The 19,890-nt window shown below is 36.6% G+C and overlaps 1 protein-coding gene across 3 annotated transcripts; it reads right to left on the reverse strand.

Moving 5' to 3' along the window:
- Nucleotides 1-258: 258 nt before the first annotated feature.
- FAM204A (family with sequence similarity 204 member A) lies at nt 259-18,866 on the reverse strand. 3 transcript variants are annotated; one of them, XM_037399707.1, is made up of 8 exons: nt 18,825-18,866; nt 17,857-18,144; nt 16,771-16,861; nt 16,222-16,255; nt 15,536-15,635; nt 13,767-13,856; nt 2,855-2,961; nt 259-2,490 (listed from the first exon to the last, which is right to left on the reverse strand). In XM_037399707.1, exons 2-8 carry the CDS (start codon nt 18,133-18,135, stop codon nt 2,439-2,441), a joined length of 753 nt encoding a protein of 250 aa, XP_037255604.1. In that variant the 5' UTR covers nt 18,136-18,144; nt 18,825-18,866; the 3' UTR covers nt 259-2,438. The 3 variants fall into 3 exon arrangements, with proteins under 3 accessions (XP_037255604.1, XP_037255602.1, XP_037255603.1); XM_037399705.1 differs by having other exon boundaries at nt 15,536-15,638; XM_037399706.1 differs by having other exon boundaries at nt 15,536-15,638; nt 17,857-18,202; nt 18,825-18,842.
- Between the last annotated feature and the right edge of the window lie 1,024 nt (nt 18,867-19,890).

Genomic DNA, 19,890 nt, shown 5'->3' on the forward strand with positions numbered 1-19,890 from the left:
GAGAAGATAGTACAAACTTTTTATTTGCTAAAAGAATTATTATTACATCTCAAATTTAGTTCATTGTAAAAGTTTTTATATTTAAGCTGATTAAAAAGGTTTCAGTTAACTGAAAACAGCATTTGGATTGTTCTGTTAAAAACAAAGAAAAGTGAAATCTCAGAACAGTTTTACTTAGTTGGCCAAAATTCACAGCACAGAGCAAAATTACAAAAAAAAAAGCGTCAGGAATGCAAGACATCTTAGAATCAGAGAAGCAATTTAGGTGATGTTTATTAAAGGTACAGTTATGCATTCATTTATTTATTATGTATTTAGATGAACTCTATAAAGCTGTGTTAGGCTTTGGTATTTTCACTGTTAATCAGGATTTTTTTTTAACACTGTATAGCTTTATCAGTTAACCAATATTCTAAGCAAATACTTTAGATCAAAATACTTGAAATTTGGTAATTTTTAAATTCATCACACAAGTAACCCAATGCAAATATTCTGCATACTTCCTAAATAGTTACATTATTAATGGCCTAACATAAAACTAATTATAGTCATTCGAAATGAAAAATACTACAGGTGGCCAGTATGCACTGCTGTGACAGTGTGGCAAGTTCTCAGATAGCTGGGTTTTGACAATTTGGATTTCTTTTAGAGCACATTCTCCTATCAAACAGCACTGATCCTTATAATTAGATCAAAATCTTTGACTAATACACACTGTTACTATTTAAAGCAGCTATTACAAGAAAACAGAGCATTTCTTTAATATGTTACTTCTAAATGTTTAAGGGAATACTGCTGATGTTTTCAGCACAGTTAACAGCATCATTCTGCTTTTCAGTACATAACAAGCAGAAAAATCAACTGTATCCAACACTTATCTGCCAGGTACATGAAAAAATAACAGACATTCTGGATACTGTCTAAGTTTTGGACAGAAACATTTAGAAATGAGAAAAATCTTGATGAAGGTACATGGTGTAATTTGTTTGTTTACATAAGTAAACATGCAATTTACCTTTATAATCACTTTACTCAGAGGTATCACTTGCTTTCTTCAACACCAAAGTTTCTAAAGCTAATGTAGTTTGTAAGCCATAGCGTGAGATTTATGATGTTATATTGCAGAAACCTGTTTAGCCCCTGATTTACAATCCTGGCAATTGTATTCAACTCTGTCATCATAACTAATTACAGCTAACTGCAGATTACCATATTGCAAACTCTCATCTTTATGAAAGAAATATGATGTTCTGCTAAAAAAAAGAAAAAGAATCAAACAACCTGAGGGCTAATGAACAAAAATGCACTATTCCATGTTGGACTGCAAACCTAAACTCTTCGAATTAGTGCTGTAAAACTTCAAATTGCTATTTGTTGGCAAGTTGTTTTAGCCTCAAGTACTTACATAGTAAATCACCATTACGCTAATACCATACCTTTGGCCTGAAACGTATTAATCTTGGTTAACAATAACTGACATTTACATTACCAATTCAATTCAGGCATTGTGGTGACTAAACATATATGCAAGAGCTTCAGGGAGAAAAGTTATTAGTTCTGAATGTGTCCTTACTTTTCACTGAGAACAATTCTGAAGAAACATTATCATCAATTCCTGTGATAAGATTATACCATAAACATTAAAATCCTAATTGATCCATAAAACATCTGACTTGGAGTGAAATCTGCGTTTGTTTCCTGGGTGCTGCTAACTGCACAACACAATGTATTTCAGCTATTTTTCAAGATACATTATTTCAATACTTTATCTGTTCTAAGAAACTGGGACTTTTAAAACTTGAGTTCTTGAGAAGGAAAGGAATAGGAATTTTAGGTTTTCTGAAGAACATGGCACCAGGACATGAGCAACAGTACCAGACTCTTCCAGGAGAGGGAGGATGGACTTTTTCCAGCCAGTGTTTTCCTGTTTATATTTATTAAGCTCATAAATAATAAAGGCTTAAAACAAATAAGGTGGTTTTGCTTTTCTTTATTGAGTGCCCCCCCCCAAACTTTCAAGCTATCAGAAAAATAGTACTTACTGCATTAAGTCTGTACAACCTCAGCAGGAAAACTTATCCCTCCCCTTATACTCACATATTGTAACTGCAGTGCAGCACAGAACACATTTGGACCAAGTATTGTATTCCAACTTTATAGACAGTTCTCCACCAGATTCCAAATGCATTCTGCAATGCATTATCTTAGGTTTTCATATTTGGAGGGAAAATACTGTATTTAACATAATATTGATACTTAGATAGCATTTTTGCTACATTAAAAGAGAGTGCCAAAACAAGATAGTGTGGTTTAACAGCATTAAGAGAAACACAAGGAATTTGATGCATTGGGTTTTGCTTTGGGGGTTGTGTTTATACTTCAGAAGTCACCCACAAAGATTCTTCAAGTAAAAACAGGTATATGACTGGAAAAATGGATTACATGTATCCCATGTTGCTTTTTGTTTCCCATCTTTTCTTAGCTTCAAATCTGAAATAGAGCACAATATCCATTAGGAATCACAAGCATGTGTGTATAGTATGTGTGTATGGTATTCAACCATACTATTCTTAGTAACAACAAAAATAAAATATTATTAATACTGTAATGAGGACATTAAGGCAAGTGTAGCCATATAACCAATACATTAATTCTGGTAAAGCCTCTGTACTTAAGCCTGATACACTGTTAAAAAAAAAACCAAACAACAAAAAACCCAAAACCCAACAAGGTTAAACTAAACAAGATTAGTGCACGCCTATTTCAACTAAGAAAACATTTAACTGAGATTGTATTGTACATACTTAGTGCCAATGAAACCACAAATGTTTAATTCCATACTCAAATGACTTACCCCCAAGCAAGCTTCTTTTTCTTTTGAGCTTCTTGGGCAGCCTCTGCTTCTTGCTTGGCTTTTACAAAGTTGCGGCAAGCAGCAGCTTTGGCAATTTTCACACCAAGCTAAGACATAAAAAGGAAAAAAGGAAAACTGAATAGATGCAAAAGGCTCATATGAAATTTAAGCCTCACAAATTACTTGGTCTGATATTGTTTCTCAGAAGTCAATATAAAAGTATCTTTCAAACATTAGGCTGATTCTGTACTACTACATTGGATGAGCAAGGATGTCTCCTGAGAGAAGACAAAGGAGTAGGATCCTGGGGCAAGCAATCCTTTTCATCAAATCCTTCATTGTCAAGAACAAAAGAAAATGGCAGTAGCCCACTAGATACTTTTGTTTATTTGTTTTTTGTTTGTTTTTTTTAATAAATATATAGACAGATATACACACATACAGAGTCTCCATTATTAAGACCAGCTTGTGATCTCAGCTGTGCTAGCACAATAGTATCAGGTCTCACCAATATGAAAACCACCAAAAAGACAGTTTTATGCAGGAAGAACTGCTACCACCACACACTTCCCAGTAGTACCAGCAGTCATGTTTTGATTAGTCTGTCCAGAAAGTAAATGAAGCAGTGTCCTTAGAGTCCAAGTGGCATTTAGTCTTCACATTACTAGTGTTTAGATTACTGTGTGATTATATGCACACTTTTCAAATAAGGTCATAATGGGCTGTAGGTGAATACTTTCATAAACTTACACTGTGAGAAATAAGCTTACTTTAGTGAATGTCAAGGGGCATAAAAAAAAAGATAGAAGAAGGTACTGTGAACTATGACCAGATTATTTTCCTTAATCAGCACTTATAACTTGTCCACTGCAGTTACATTTTGTGACTGCTGTTATGACTTGACATTCTCTCCAACTAAAATATGAATTTCGGAAGAGTTAGTTTAGCCTCAAAAGTTACTGCTTTTCTCCACAAACAAGCAATTAATTTAGCCAAAACTGCTATAAACTGTGATGTGGATAAACAAGTTTTCTTCCAAAACCTGCTGTAGTTAGCTAACATGTTTCTGACTAGCTATTCTAAGTTTCCTCAAAATGTCAGGAGAGCATCAAACAAGAGAGGCATGGGAGACTCAAGTGAAAGAACACTCCTTAAGAATTTGGTTAAAGATCCATTATGAATGATAATGTATTTCAATAATCTCTGGCATCTAAGAAGGCAACTCTTATTTATTCACAGACATTTTATTCAGGTAAGATAAGAGAGAACTCAAGAACGCATCTTCAGGTGCAGGTACACTGCCCCATCTACAATTCTATTATCAAACACCTACTCCGTAGGTAGGTTGATACCCTAATTATTTTGTTAACAAAACAGCATCACTACAAGCCATTTACCTTATGGCCCTTTCAAGGTTCAAACATTAATAGCCTTTCTGCAGAAGGCTTTGAGAGTCTACATACATCTAGGCAGTAAGCATGTCAGTTTGTGCTTTGTCTGACAGTCTGAAAACTAGCAACACAAAGGTTTAAGAGGTAAGGATAATATTTTAAAATGAAAATAACACAAAATAAAGCTAAACAGGGTTTTAATCTACTATCTGCACATGTTATAAAGTCACACATATGCACCTATGGAATTATCTTAATGCACAAAATAATTCATGTGACCAGACATTTCAAAACTTTAATGTTATCAGTGACATAATTTTCCCATGAAAATGTTTATATAAATAGCTCTTCAATGCCAACACCCCAACCGCCAAATCTCAAGTCAAAGAGTGGAACATAGCATTCTCTTATTTGCATTGTCACTTAATATTTAAGGACAGCTATTAACTTCAATATACTTGCAGCATAAAAAAGCTTAAGAAAACACGCCTAAAATATGCAAAAAATGTTTACTTGTTAATCGAAACAGGACTAATTATTAGCTTAACTAGAGCAATCTGATGACTGAAGTCTATCAGCAGAACTATGCCTTTATTTTTAACTGTATTTTACCTCCTAACATACTTGAAAATTAACTCCTATGCGATGAATAACAGCATCTCCTTAAGAGATATTCTAATGCCAATTGAACAGTTAAGTATACACAAGTGCTGTGGAAAAATCTTCTGATCTGTATTTCTTGGAAGACAGAATGAGTTCTTCTATCATTGAAAATTATGGAAAATATGGGATAATAAGATCCTCTGTAGTGTATGTGGAAGTAAAAGGAGAAACATTTTTGCAGCGTTAATGTTATCATTTCTAGGCTAGAGTCAAATTTTCAAGACATCGAAACAAGTGTCGCATATAAACACATACAAACATTTTAAACGTCTTCTGCTCCTGCCCACACCCAGATGTGCATCTTCACTCTTCCCACGTCCCCGAAAAAGCTTGGTCAATGGGTTTTACATTAAAAAAACCCACAAACAACAAATCAAACATTTCAGGTCATCAGATAACCCAATAAAATACAATCTTAGAAGTAGTAAGAAAGCATGAATAAAAATATATACAACAATTTCTTGTGTAGTCGAAGTATCAGCATTTTCCATATAGAACATCCAATATTTTGCTGCATTTTAATTAAGGTGTCTAAACATTATCACAAAGAACTGCAAATTGGTCAGAGCACGCAGTAAGGAAAATTAAGCTCTAAAGGCTTTTTATCACCATATTTCAGGAACCAAGGGTGTAAAATGTTCTAATTTGGGATATATTAAAAGCCATAAAAGGTCTTTCAAAAAGATTAATGGTACTTTGCTTGGATTTAAGATAAGGGCTTTAGCTGGTTGGAAAAGCAGGGCCCTGGCTAGACCCTTGAGGCATTCATCTTTACAGCCACTTGGAAGATTTGTAAAAGCGTCTGCATAACCTCAAGCAAACGCACTGCGACATTTTTTTTTTTTAAATTCCTTTCAATTTTACAGGTTTAAAGTGTGTAAATCATATTGGGTAGCAAAGATGATATTATGGTTCATCCTTGTAACAATATATATAGATTCAAGACAAACTTAAAAAACAAGTTAGTTTCTACAGAGCAAAGACCCTTCCATCTTGAAGTTGACCAATAATCACATCAAATATCTTACTCTAGATATTTAATGTAGCATAAATGAAAATTTTCTACTCATTTGAAATTGTTACCTTGTAACAAATTTCTGAAGCATTCCTCCTTTTTGAACAGTTTCAAGGCATTTATTTAAAAATACCAATTATCATACTTCAACTTTTTATGGAATAACAGGTCTCTGAAAAATATTTATGCCATTCTCTTTTGTTCTTTAATTAAATGAAAACAGATGTTTTCTGAAGTAAAGCAGAACCATTACTGGAGTACTTAAAGTGTTAAGGTCTTTAATTTTTATATCAGTTTGGTCTACAATTCCTGATTGTCTTTACTCAAGCTCAACATTAATGTCAAGCAAGTTACCTAGGAGACGAAAGAGATCAAAGAGACAAAAAACCCTCAAATGTCTGATTAATCAAGCCTGCAAACAGCTTATTTCTTTTAGCCTGCATGCAAGTATGAAAATGAGATTCTGGGAGCCGTACATTGTGCAGATTTGTTCATTCTTATCAGAACAAAGCCAGCGGCAGCTTATTTCATGGATCATTGGCACTGTCATCAGTGCTACACAGAACGGGTGACAGCTCCTCATTTTGAGGCTTGAACAAAATTAGCAAAAAGTCGGCACAAATTAGCCTCTCATCTTTTTAGTAATATGACATTATTCATTTACTTTTTATCCAATTTTTAATTTTTTCCTTGTCAGCTATCCCTTTCTAGTGTTTCTTGCACAGCATCATAAAACACTTTTAAAACAAGCAAAGAAATAGTTGAAGTTGAAATAGCATGTAAAGTTCAGGCAGAAGAGTAAACATTTTTATTAAGTTGCAACAGAATCTACTGTAACTTCCAGAAAACTTCCTTGAAAATCAAGACATTTAACATTAAATACCACAAAGCAAAGACTTGTCATTAAGATAGAGCTGTGCAATGTAAATGCTGAACAATACAAGTAATGAGAGATTCAAGAACAGCTCCAGAAATATTTAGGTATGGTATAGAAAATGCAAAACCTACAGAAGCTCTAACAAAGTATCTATATTCAAACAGGTCCTGATATACCCCATGATCATACCAGGGAAGCCAAACAGCCTTTTAATACAGTGTTACAGTTTCTCATCAAATATGAATCTACTTATTTCAGGCTTGCCTTTAGCAATGATTTTCTCCTTTTATGTTATGGAATGTTATCCATTGCTGACGTATATAAAATATATAAAGCAAACAAGAATACAGAGTGGATTTTGCAGTGAAAATTGTCCCCTTTCAATGATGTGCTCAACTTTCACTGTAAAATACTCTGTAATACCTTTGTTGTATTTCTATGCTGTGTATTACAACATCAAATTATATTTGGATGACATGTAATGGAGCAAGGACAGAAAACTGTTCTAATATTAAGCTCTTTGCTAGATTTAAACATTTAAATGCAAGTAACTTCTTCCATTCATGAGAAAACACAGCATTAAAAAATTAACTATAAGCTGTTAGATGCTTTACACAGCCTCCTTATAAGAAAGGCAGTTTTAAAAAAAGAACTGTAGTACTGTTTTCAGCAATTTCTTTATCTCTGTTCTTCTAAGTAAGAAAGCTTATTAACAAGCTTTGAACTTAAAATCACATTTACAATAATGTGCCATCAACAGTTTTATAAGCTAATTAGAAAAAAAAGATTAATTAATGACTGGCTGCTAATAAAATGGCAATCATGAAGAAAGAAACCAAGGGTGCTAAGCTTCAACTACCACCAATTAAGAGCTAATTACAAACAAATTATATATGTGTTTTGCTGTGGGCTTTAATTTACTAAAATGGTTTTAATTAAAAGAGAAAACATGCTGATTAATTGAACTGCAGAAAAAATCTACAGTATAAACTGTGCTTTGTCTGTCTCTTTAATTAGACTTGTAACATCTGAAATCTTTTTTTAAGGTTTGTTAAGAAAAAGATATACATAATTAAGGGAGCATAAGAATGTAATTCTAGGTGATAACCCTGCCATGTTCCAAAGGTTAAAAGAAAACAACCTCCATGAAAAGAGATATTTGGAAGCACCTCTCCCAAGCGTTAGAAAGAAAATCCTTCAGAGATAAAAAAGGAAGGGTTTCCCGCCCCCACCCCCCCCACCCCCAGGTTCTTCAACAGGCAAGACTTCCAAGTTAATTGGTGCTTGGTTACATTCCATATAAAATTGCATCAATCTCTTCAGGTACCTAAAAGCAGTATGATGAATTGTGAATGTTGCACAGAATTCTGAAATTTTATTTTGCTTTACCAACACAGGCACATCAAGCAGTATAACCTGTCCATCTGAAACAGTAATGTGTTGTTGACCTCACCATCAATCATATCCTACCCAGATTTTCAAATAGAAAACAACTTCCAGAACAGCTCCCAACAGCTATGACATACTACCTTGTTCACGTTCTTCCCATTCTAAATTATATGACTAGAAGTTACTTACAGACAACAGACACTAATTTGATCATGAGTGGTCAAAACTGATACAACAAGTTTTCAAGACAATAGAAGGACTGATCTTGCTGTAACATAAGAATGATACTCCAGTGGAGAGCCAATTAATTTTGTCAATTACAATGTAGATCTTTCATTTAAGCTTGATTCCAATACTATAGCTTCCCTATAAATTGCAGCTTTTTGGTGAAAGATTTTTTTTTAAAATGCCAGAAGCCACTAAGCTAAGCACTTAGGAACAGTGCTGTCAGAAAGTCTGCTTTATTTAGAGACTGACAACTACTCCAGTAATTTAGCACATTAAATTACAAAATATTTTAAAAGTTCCTTTTGACAGGTAAGTCTAATATGGTCAAGATTATTTTATCATGTTCAAGTTACAGCCCTCAGGCTAATACGCTCTTAGACAACGTGGCACCTACCTACCAGGCAGTTAACACAAAAAACCACAGGCAAATGCAAAGTTTGAGGTTTAGCCAGATTAGTTCTCAGAATATTAGAGCTATAATAAATCTCCATTCTGCTTCTTGAGACACCACACAATGAATTGAATACAAAAGCACTATGAAAAATTCTTTCTCTAGGGTAAAAAAAACCTTGGAAAATATTTCCAGGTTTATATATTAGGAGTAGGGTGGTAAATGTAAGATTCCTAATTTAAACCAAATAATTTTAAAACAAGTATCACTGCAAATTGAAACTCATTTACAGCAAAGTGGAATTACCAGTTATCTCCATATAGCATCCTTACTCAAAAGGATAAACACCTCCAACTGCTGTGGCTGTGCATAGTCTAATTTACCAACATTTACTCTTCAAAAAAATCTAGGCAGATTCTCACACATAGTAAGAACAATTAAAAAACATTCCAAGATCTTATTCCAAAAAGTTTTTCAAAAGCATTACAAAGCTGACATAATTCCAAGTGTCTGTTCCCAGCTACATTTCCAAGTACCTGCTACCATTAAATCTCAACTACCCCACTTAGAGCACCACCAAGAAAACCATGTTATTGCAGCCCAGCTAAGCATCCACATAAACTTCATTCTTTTGCCAACCTTCATTCCAAACAGTTCAAAGTTTGTGAGGTAACTCCTACAGCACTTCTATTGGCGTCTCTCAAGTTAAACATGTAACCATTAAATGCAGTGTTCAAACAATAGCTTTAGGTATGCCATTCTACATTTGAAAAGCAGAACTTTAAAACATGAAGGTCTCTGCTGAAATCCCTGCAAGGTTCTAACAAAGACAGCAACTGCATTACAGTAATAAACCTTAACTGTGCATATTATACCACGCATACTGCAATGCATTTAATACTAATAGCAGTATGCTGTAGGTATTAAAGAAATAATTCAGTCTAACAGTTTGTTTAAAAATGCACAGTGAATTACAGCAATGTGACCCACCTGCCTTATGTTGATGCTCAACACCGACTTATTAAAAAGGAGTGCTGATCTCATATACTGTAACTGTGTCACAGCACGCAATGCTCAAGCTAGACTAGACTGGGGCCTAGAAGCAGCCTACCTAAAGCAGCAGTTACTGATGGCCTTAAATTATGCAGTACAATATAACGAGACATGCCCATATTCTTTCAGGAAGAACTCCACACAAACATAACATAATGCAATCAAGAATTTCAGGATCAATAAAACTTGGTGAAGCACAACACCCCACAAGAGAACATGCTGTGGGGATGGCCAAGGACGCTACAAGTTAGAGATCTGTTACCTTGATAACTCCCAAACTAACTGCAACCACTATTCTAGTCCAAACACTAGGATGAGAACAGCAGACAACGGATAGTATTTTGTACTGAGGTTTGCAACGAAATTAGACTGAATGTCATCACCCTAAGTACAATTTATATTTTTTTAACAAAAATGCAACTGCCAATAAAAAAAAAGGGGTAACACATTTTTAGCTAGTCTCAAAAGCTATATATGAATCCACACATGCAGCATTAGTAAATACCTTATTTGTGAGGCCGTGTATCAGAGTTTAACTTCTCTCAGTCTAAAACCTTGAATGCTACTAGATTAAGTAGTTTTGTTTTAAAATCAACATTTCCGCACATTTGTCAAAGCAGAAGGCAGTGACAAATAATATATTGCCCAAAGCCTCATTTACAGCCCTACAATAACATCTTCCTTAAAGGACCTGCAACAAGTACCACATGGAAACCAAAAGACCCAAAACCTTGAAGTAGTAGCATTTCACTTTTTAGGATGTGTATTTCAGTGATCCCCTCACAGCTGCTAAATTATGCATATTGCCCAAGTCATAACTGATTTTAAAGAAATCTGATTTTTAAAAATACCTTTTTCTCACTGTGTCATAATGATAACATAGCGACAGCATCATTTTAGCATTCCTTTGCTTTTTAGGACATGTTTGTACTGCCTATTCTCATCATCTGTTTATTTTTGGCTTCATTTCTCTAAATACTGAAGCTGCCCTATCAGTTTCACAGGCTTATAAATGTTATACATCAAAAATTAGTTTCACTTATTAAGGCAGGAAACGGCTTTAAGAACTCTGGGATCTGTGCCTCAAAGCAAAAGCTTTATCAGCAGGTTCCAGTCACTGCTTCTTGCAAAAGAAAATGGTGCCGATTAAAACCCCATACACCTGATTTCAAAAAGAACACCTACCCACTGAACATTTTTCATACAGCTGCAAGGGGGGCTGTACCCTAAACAGAAGGTAGCCATTTCTCATATACTCCCTGTCCCCCAACCCTTCAACATTGCTGAAGAAAAATGAAAACTATACATAAAAAGATGAAGTTGAGATAAAAGAACAATAATTCATCCACTTCTCTAGACTTCAGCAGTGGTGTACTTCAATACAGTCATAGTAAATAGTTCCATGCCTGACTTGCTCTCAGTGTTGTGTTGCATTTGGAAGGCAGAGGGATACAAACGGCCATACTTCAAAAAAATCAATTCACTTGTTAGAAATATTACATAAAATGAGTTTTAAAAGGGACATTTCTTTAAACTGCAAAAAGGAAAGGAGTGATTGAGTCAGTACTACACAATATAAAAGCAGTATTTTATTAATAGTACTTATATACAAAACAATTGGTTTTTGAATCAAGCCCTCCCATAATCAAATCCTTTTCTATAGCTCTTCACTGAATCAGAATATGTCACTGTTAGAATGACTTCCTTAGACAAAAAGATTCAGAAAAAAACCCCACAGCTTCTTAAGTCACAAAGAAAAATTAATCTTGCAGTGGGTAATGCAGCACATCGTTACACCAGTAAAGAACCCCAGTGAATTCACATGGATTCTGCTTCAACAGAACTCCTCATGAGATCAAGTCAGAGTCATTTGAGTTTTCCTTCTTTCAACATACTATTTATTCAGATAAAGCCCACTTAACCAAAACCAAGTCAAGGCTGTGAATACTAATAATGTTTCAAGCATTTTGTTTTCAGAATTACAACATGCTAATATTTGAAAGTCAACAATTTGGAGCTAATGTTCCACAAATAATACTACATTGCTGTAGCACCTGGGATATGCTAGATGTTGTACAATCCCATGGCTACCAAAATCAGATAACAGTTTATCATAAATATTACAAAACCTTAAAACTTTACATTAATTTGTTTTTATAGTCAAACAAATTCCACTAGAACCTCAGTATGTTTTATTGATTATGATACTCTAACCACTTTAGAGTAGATGGGACAATGACATTTGTGAAGGAGAACAGCAAGCATTTTTCATGTTGTACACACGAAAGCTAATATAACAGTATCACAGCGATAAGCTGGCCAGACTTAAAGGGAACATTATGACACATTCCTATCACTGTCAATAGCCGTCTTTGCAGGTGGAAATTTTGTCATCATAGGTGAAAAGGCAGGCAAGAGTCATTAGAAACCATCCTGACTGACTAAACATAGGAGTTTAATGAAGACACACTGAGGAAGAGTTAGTTTTACCTAACCTCAGAGAACCTTAAGAACTGTACTTTCCCATTCAAGAGCCATTTGTTTTTAAAGCCATCACAATACCGTATTGTATTGCAGGAAACTGATTTAAATTTGAAACTGTACATTAAAGCTTAGCTTAAAACTCTGTACTTAAACATATTAAATACTTGTATGAAAATGAGAAGTATTTGGAATTTGTTTTCCCTTTCTTAATCCTTTTCTAATACCTTTGAATTTTGCTAGTATAACAGTGGACATAAAATTTCCATTACCTCCATGAAGATGGAAGAATATGCAACATAGAGGAATGGAAGCAAAAATTATAAAATTAACTCCTAATATAAATGCAGAATATATATTTTAAATTACATAAATCAGCTTACTTAAAAATTATAGCTTCTCCACTTGCCTCAAATAGTACTTATTTAGCTATTTTTTCTATTACCTGGCTTCAAAACTAACCCAACTATCTTGCCTTAATTTTCTTCTTTTGCATTTTCTCCCCTGCCCACAGAAATTGGTGGGCACAACAGCCTGCATGGATTTCAATTAAGTACTTCAGCTGCTACCACCTACCATACATGCACCAATTTACTTCTTATATAAAACTGCAATCACCACAGGTATCCAACAGATTCCTCATCAGTGTAAGTACTCTCTCAGTAATACAGACAAATTTAAAGGGTCCAATTTTTGTAGCAAAAAACAGCATAGCCTTCATAAAATTATTCAGATACACCAACTAACAAGACATCTTGAACAAAAAAAGGTGTTTCCATCACCTGGATTTTTTTTTTTAATATGCATTTATCTACTAAAAAATTATGACAAGGAGAAAAAATTATCCTTCTAGTAACATCATTCTAAGGCTACAGCAATATGTTTGACATCCATCTATTCTTCAGAATTCTTCCAGCATCTGCTCCTGATCACATGAGTACACAAGAAAAAACCCCACCGCTGCACAAGTTTGGTTGTTATCTGTCCTTAGTTCGGCATGTCTTGCTCTAGGCTTGCTATACCTCTTAGTCTCTTCAGGCTTCCCAAGCTTATTGGGAAGGGAACGCAAAGAAAAACTGGAGGCAAAGGAAACTAACAGGAAGGAAACATCCTACTCCAGTTTTCTTGGCTTGCAACATGCAGAAAAATCAAAAGCTCAATACAGGTGACTAGTTAGTGACTCCTGTGACTTGTGGATGGCACCAAGGCTTTACAGCAAGCTTACTTGGGATTGTTCAGGGCTGTAATTTCAATTCTTATACATAGATAGCTACAGCTGTCCAAGCATTACCAGATCAGCAGCAAAATCCTTCAATCACTGACAGAAATCTGCTTAGGAAACAAGAAAGATGCCCCAAACAACCTCCAATGCTGTTTTTCGTTACCACATTTTTCCTCAGAGCTTCTGTTAATAGCCCACTTACCTCACGAGTGGCTAATCTATCGCTCAGCTCCTCGGCCTTATCAATGTCACCTTCAGCCACAGACTTCTCTATGCTAAGTTCAAGGCCAGACTAGAAAAAGAAAAGCAAATATGTTTAGGACAAAAAGAACTAACACTTAAATGGAGCATCTCCTTCCTGAAAATATTTCATAAACTCTTTAAGACACTGCATAAAACTGTAATTTCTATGTAACACAAATCACTTTGTCTATGTATTGTAATGGACAGTACAATTAAGAATTCACTGAAAAACTGTCTGAGCACAAATCATTGCATTAGTTCCACCTTATGTGCAGGATAATACTGTAGGTTAAAAAAAATTACATGGACTAGTTTATGCCTGTCACAATAAAATTTCATCTGAGAATCTGGCTTATCACTTCCATCCCTGGAGCTTTCTAAACAAAATGTGAAATATGTGTGTCAGGTAACAAAGAATGGCAATTACCACTGTATCGTTACAGTTCTAAGATCTTATCTTTATCCAAAAACTGAGTTCTGGCATGGTGCCACTCCACTGTGCTAATAAATTAAAAATTCTAGCAGTCCTATGGAAACAATGAAAAAGCTTCAGAGTTTAACCTCTGAAAAAAAATAGCCTTTATGATCAATGTAACAGCTTGCTTAAAGACAACATTCACAAATAATGTAAAAATAAAAGGTAAATATTTGCTGGAAATTATAGTTGGAAACTTTTGATGGAATACAGAAAGGTAGCATAGCAGTGGGCACAACTTCAGAATTTCACAAAAAAGTTGCACTCTCATAACAAAAGACAATTTACAGCCTCACTGGTTTTAAATACTAGTGATGCTAAAGAAAACACATTTGACAGTTTCATAACATATATACTTTTTAAAAAGATAAAAGCAAAAAAGCAAACAATTCCTGAGAAATTGTGATCTACAGGTACTTGAGTTATTCCAGTGGAAGTTGAAAAAAGCGCACAGCTGGAAGTTGCAGCAATAGCAAATTCTGTTTGATGTCTTTTCTGAAATTAATGAGACATACGTTCCACTAGTGCACTCTAACACTTTGGGCCTCATTCCAGATCTATCCTGAGCAGTTTAATGACAACTAAATAGTATCAAAAGAACTCAGAAGCAGAGAGTATCCCCTGACTTGCATGCAGAAACTTACTTTAGGCAAATGAAAAATACAAAATTTATGACAAAGCTAACTGAACATTTGATGTCATACAACTTATGCACGTCTTTACTAGAACTACAGAACACACAGTGCTACAAGGAACTCGCAATAAGCTTAACTTGTCCATCATATTGCATCAGTTATTTCAAATATGACTAGCTACATAGTAATATTTACAAATAGAACGTGTTATAAATCCAGCACACTGTAGTACAGTAGGTTTGGCCCTCTAATTCCTGTAGCCTCTGGTGTCAACTAAAGGGTTTACATGACACATTTTGGAGTTAAAACAATTTAAAAAAAAAAAAAAAAAAAAAAGAAAAAAATTCAAACACCACATACTAAGTGTTCTGTCTCATGACAGTAAAAAACAAAACCAGACACAAAACAAGCACATACAATGTCTGAAAAGCAAGCAAAGCAACCTTTCAATCCAAGTAAGATTCATGTGATACCTAAATGGAAATTCATTAAAAATGTGCACAAAATTATCCTTCCTCAGAGTGACTTATCATTTACTCACTTTCCAACAGTCTCAGTCTTATTCCTATCTCAGTTAAGGCTGAGTTCTTTTACGGCCAAGTACAAGCTGACAGTCACCTTTTGTGGAGCCCTGCTATCCACAGGTGATTCAAATCTATCATTGATTCCAAAGTATTGTGTAAGTTCTTTCCACTTGTCTTCATTTACCAACTGTTGACTACTAAAAACAAATAACAAGTCATTAATATAACCAGATCCCTTTCCACAACTTGTAATATTTTTTTTAATGTTGAAAAGAATTCTTCCATTTGGTAGACATGCTCTTTTCACCCATTCAGTTTTTAATGGAAGTGAAATTAATCATACCTTTCCCTCCAAGTGTAATTCCACAATCTTGAAAGCAAGCTTATGGAATCACAGAATCATTTAGGTTGGAAAAAGACCTTTAAGATCAAGTCCAAATGTAAACCTAACACTGCCAAGGAGGAAAAAGAGGAGGAGGAGCAGCAGGCTGAACAGGGGATTGTATGCAGTTACATGCAAAACATCATTAGGAATAACATTAAGTCATTTTTAAGTTATGTTAAATAATACCTTTGTGTTTATTTTTAAAATCAACCAATAAACTCCATCAAGTAATCACTGGTATCAAATTCAGCCTGCCCAACAGAGACACTGAACAACTTCAGCACATATTTTACATGTTCAAAGCTAGGCTTTGGCCATGCACATGGTCAAGCTTTTTACAAGTTTTGCCTGATACTAAAAACAGACCTCAGATAATCACATTGACCTGGCTATACCTCTTAGTCACTTCCTCATTCTTTTTCTGTTTTTCTAGAAGGAGAAAAAAAAAATAAAAATCAAACATTACACAGTAATACACTACAACATCCAATGAAACTAACAGAACTGTATCTGGTCACGTTTCCTTTGGAAGACTGACACACTAGGGTTTTTACCCAATAGTCATGTGGATTTAAACCATTCAACCATAAGCCTTTTCATACAAAGAAACTCTTACAGTATCTGTGAAGAAGTTTTAACCAGAATACACAAAATGTTTTACCGAATTGCTGAAATACACTTAGCCATTATAAACCAATATTAACTAAGTTCTACCTCCTTTTAAAAAATAGACAATTTACTACTTGAACTTTAAGTAGCAATTTACAACCTAGTCCTACAACATATACAAGTGGAAAAATAAAACACAAGATAATAGCTAAAATACATCTACTTAGCATTCAATTCTTGGTAAATAGCCCCCACCAACGAGCAAATCCCACTTCCAGTGTATTTGATACTAATTTCATTTTCAAAAAATAAATTTTGTAATTATATAACAACACCTTTTCTCCGGCGCTTTCTTTTTCGGCCTTTGTTTTCCTGTTTTGCTTGGGTTTTCATTTCACGGTTCTTCTCCTGAAGCTCCAGAAATTTCTACAAGATTAAGAAAAGGCAAATCAGTATTTTTTAATTATTTTTTCTTTACATTTTTTAAAAAATTACACAATGTGCTGACAAACATTGTCCCAATATCTTATTTATCCACATTGTATCTATTACATTAAAATGTACACATTGAGAACCACCAACTTTGGCGGTGTTAAACAAGAATTGGCTCTAATCTTTCATCACTTCTGACATTCTGCCCTCCCCAAATCCCAGGACTATTCAAACCTGACAGTTTTCTTACGGGAATTCAGTTACGCTGAATACACACACCTATGCTGATTGTGCACTCCTGGGCCACTCAGTGGATTGCTATTGCCTACCTGGCAGTTTGCAATCCAAGTATTACTGACAGCATAGTCCTTGCACAGCAGGCGCCTACAGGGATAGACGGATGGAGGAGAGTAACTACATTTTGCCAATTCATATTTTGACTCAAAGCCATACAGACAGATTGCTCTATTTATATCTGTTTTTTTCAGTCTTTACATGCAACAGGAAAATCAAGAGGTTATAAGCAACTGAGTCTGAATGCCTGCAATCAACCCCTACAGAAAGCATAAGGGTATGCCTGTACTGCACAGATATGCATCACCAGTACAACAGCTGATATATTGAGCTGTAAATCCTTACTCATGCAGAAAGCAGTTATGAAGAAGCTCAGAGCCCATAAACTACCAAACCCACAAGTCTTTATGCAAAAGCATAGTTACCGAAAAAACTCCCTGCTGTGCTTTCAATCTGCACTAGGAGGAAAAAAAATAATGTATCTTACATTCACTTCCTACCTAAATTTCTGTTCAACTTGCTTGAAACAATCTAAGGTATATTATGATGACTGCACTTTATCATATTTTATGTCATTTCAGATTTGTATATTGACTATTCATCAAGGAGTTATTTTAAATTTTAAGATTAGCCATTCGACTTTGAATATGTTGCAATTATGCTCCAGACATTTTGAGACCTGTAACAATACCCACATTCCACATATTTAAAGGAACTCCAGAAGGGCATGGTTGAGATTTGTTTTCTCCATCTGTCACTGATATCACAACAGGTTCACTGATGGCATTAGTTTCAAGTCCGTTCTCCTGCAATTCAGGAAGCCGAACCCTTTCAACATCTTCATTTGCATCTTCCTTCGAAAGGGAACCATGGGCTTCGTTTCCATCATCAGAACTTAAGTCAACATCACTTTCATTCAGTCCTGGAGGTAACAGCCCACTCCACATCTTCCAGTTCAAATAAGTCCAAGCCATGTAAAGTCACTGCAAAGACACCAGAGTTACGTGAGCTTCCCCATTCTGACATCAAAACATAATTAGCCTGCAGGAGAGAGAAACAGAAATAACAATATGCATAATCAGAAATATTTCTGTTTCTCTCCAGAAAATTAGTTATCAGATGCTTTAGACAAGCATGCTATAAAGCTTCTAATACTTACTATGTCAGAGAGAAATTGAGGATTTAAGTACACAGGCTGAAGCTATTAGCTTCTCTTTTTTCTTTCCCCTCCCTTCCCTGTTCTTAAAAGCCTCACCACTCCGCATGTGTTTACAATTGCTTTCAGCCCCAGGGCGGTATTGCAGCAAACGCGTCCCGTCCCTCCCCACGGGCAGCGGGGGAGCCCGGCCAACCCTCCCACGCCATCGCTTCCCAGGCCGGCCCAGCCGCCTCCCCTCGCCGCCCCCCGCCCGGCGGGCACGGCCGGCCGCGGCGAGCTCCAGGGCGGAGGGAGAGCCCGCCGGGTGAAGGCGCAGGCCGGGGAAAAGCAGGCAGCCCGCTCCCGAAGAAGCGACGCGAGGAGAAACGCCGCTCCAAGCCAGGGCGCGGGCCGCAGACGGCAGCTCCCGTCCCCGCAAGCCGCCAGCGCTACCGGGCAGCCCGCGCACCCCCACGTCCCCGCACCGCAGCCCCAGCACCAGGACTCCCCCTCCGCCGTGTTTACCTGGCCGCCATCTTGGCACCGCGGGAACACCCCGCTCGCCGATTGGGCTCTGCCCGGCAGCCAATCAACGGGGGCCTTGCTGCCTTGGGCCCGGCCTCTCTGGTCTCCATGGCAGCTCAGCAGGGTGACGGGCTGGCCGCGCCGCGGGCCGGGGCGGCCTGTGCCGGGGCGGCCTGTGCCGGGGCGGGGGGGCCAGCCCTGGCCCCGGGGGAAGAGCCGCAGCAGCCTCGGGCAGAGGGGTCCCCCTGGGGGCAGCGGGGGCACGGGGCCCCTCCTGGCAGTGAGGCAGCCGGGCGGTCTCCGGAGGGGTCTGCCGCCCCGAGGCGTGCGAGTGAGACGGGTTTGTCGGTAACGGCAGTGCTCTGGGGGAAACACGGGTGACGAGGTTTACAACAGTCCTAGTTGCCATAGCGAAGTATGGCGTCTATTTCAAAAGTAAACCTTCTAATTTATACAGTGCCTAAGTGTTTATGCTGGGACAGAATGACAAGAGTCAGCAACCTTACACTTTAAGGGTGGAAAAGTCCATTCAAAGTTCCCACTAGTGTCTTGGATTAACGTGGTAAAGAGAAAAACTCAAAAATGCTACTCCCAGGTCTTGCAAGATTGTTGTGGATTGCCTTCCTGCATCAGAGCTCACATTTTCCTTAAACTGCTCCAAGAGTGTGGAAAAGTTCTTGGAAGCTCACAGAGTATTCTAAGCCAAATAGCACTGTGCTAGGTGCTTCAAAGGTGAACAGCAAGGATACGCAGGGCATTCAGTAAAGGACTTGCTTATTTGGAAGAATCGCTTACGCCTTGTCCCTTCAGCTTTCATAGGTGAGACAGTTAAAACAAGGATTTAGAAGTAGCGTCGAATATAATTCAGCAAGTACATCTTGTATGTAAGGAGCAACAGGAAGGAAGGCACAGACAAACTGCAAGAAGAAGATAAAGGGATAAGGCTGACACCACCTGCACTGAAACGTGTCTGAAAGATGAGAGGAGATGCATTTTTCTGTGACAATTTGGCAGGTTGAAAACTAAATCACAGTATCGAGACTTCTGAGAAAGGAATCAATGACAC

The sequence above is a fragment of the Falco rusticolus genome, chromosome 9, assembly GCF_015220075.1.
Source record: "Falco rusticolus isolate bFalRus1 chromosome 9, bFalRus1.pri, whole genome shotgun sequence".
In the NCBI taxonomy this organism is placed as follows: domain Eukaryota; kingdom Metazoa; phylum Chordata; class Aves; order Falconiformes; family Falconidae; genus Falco; species Falco rusticolus.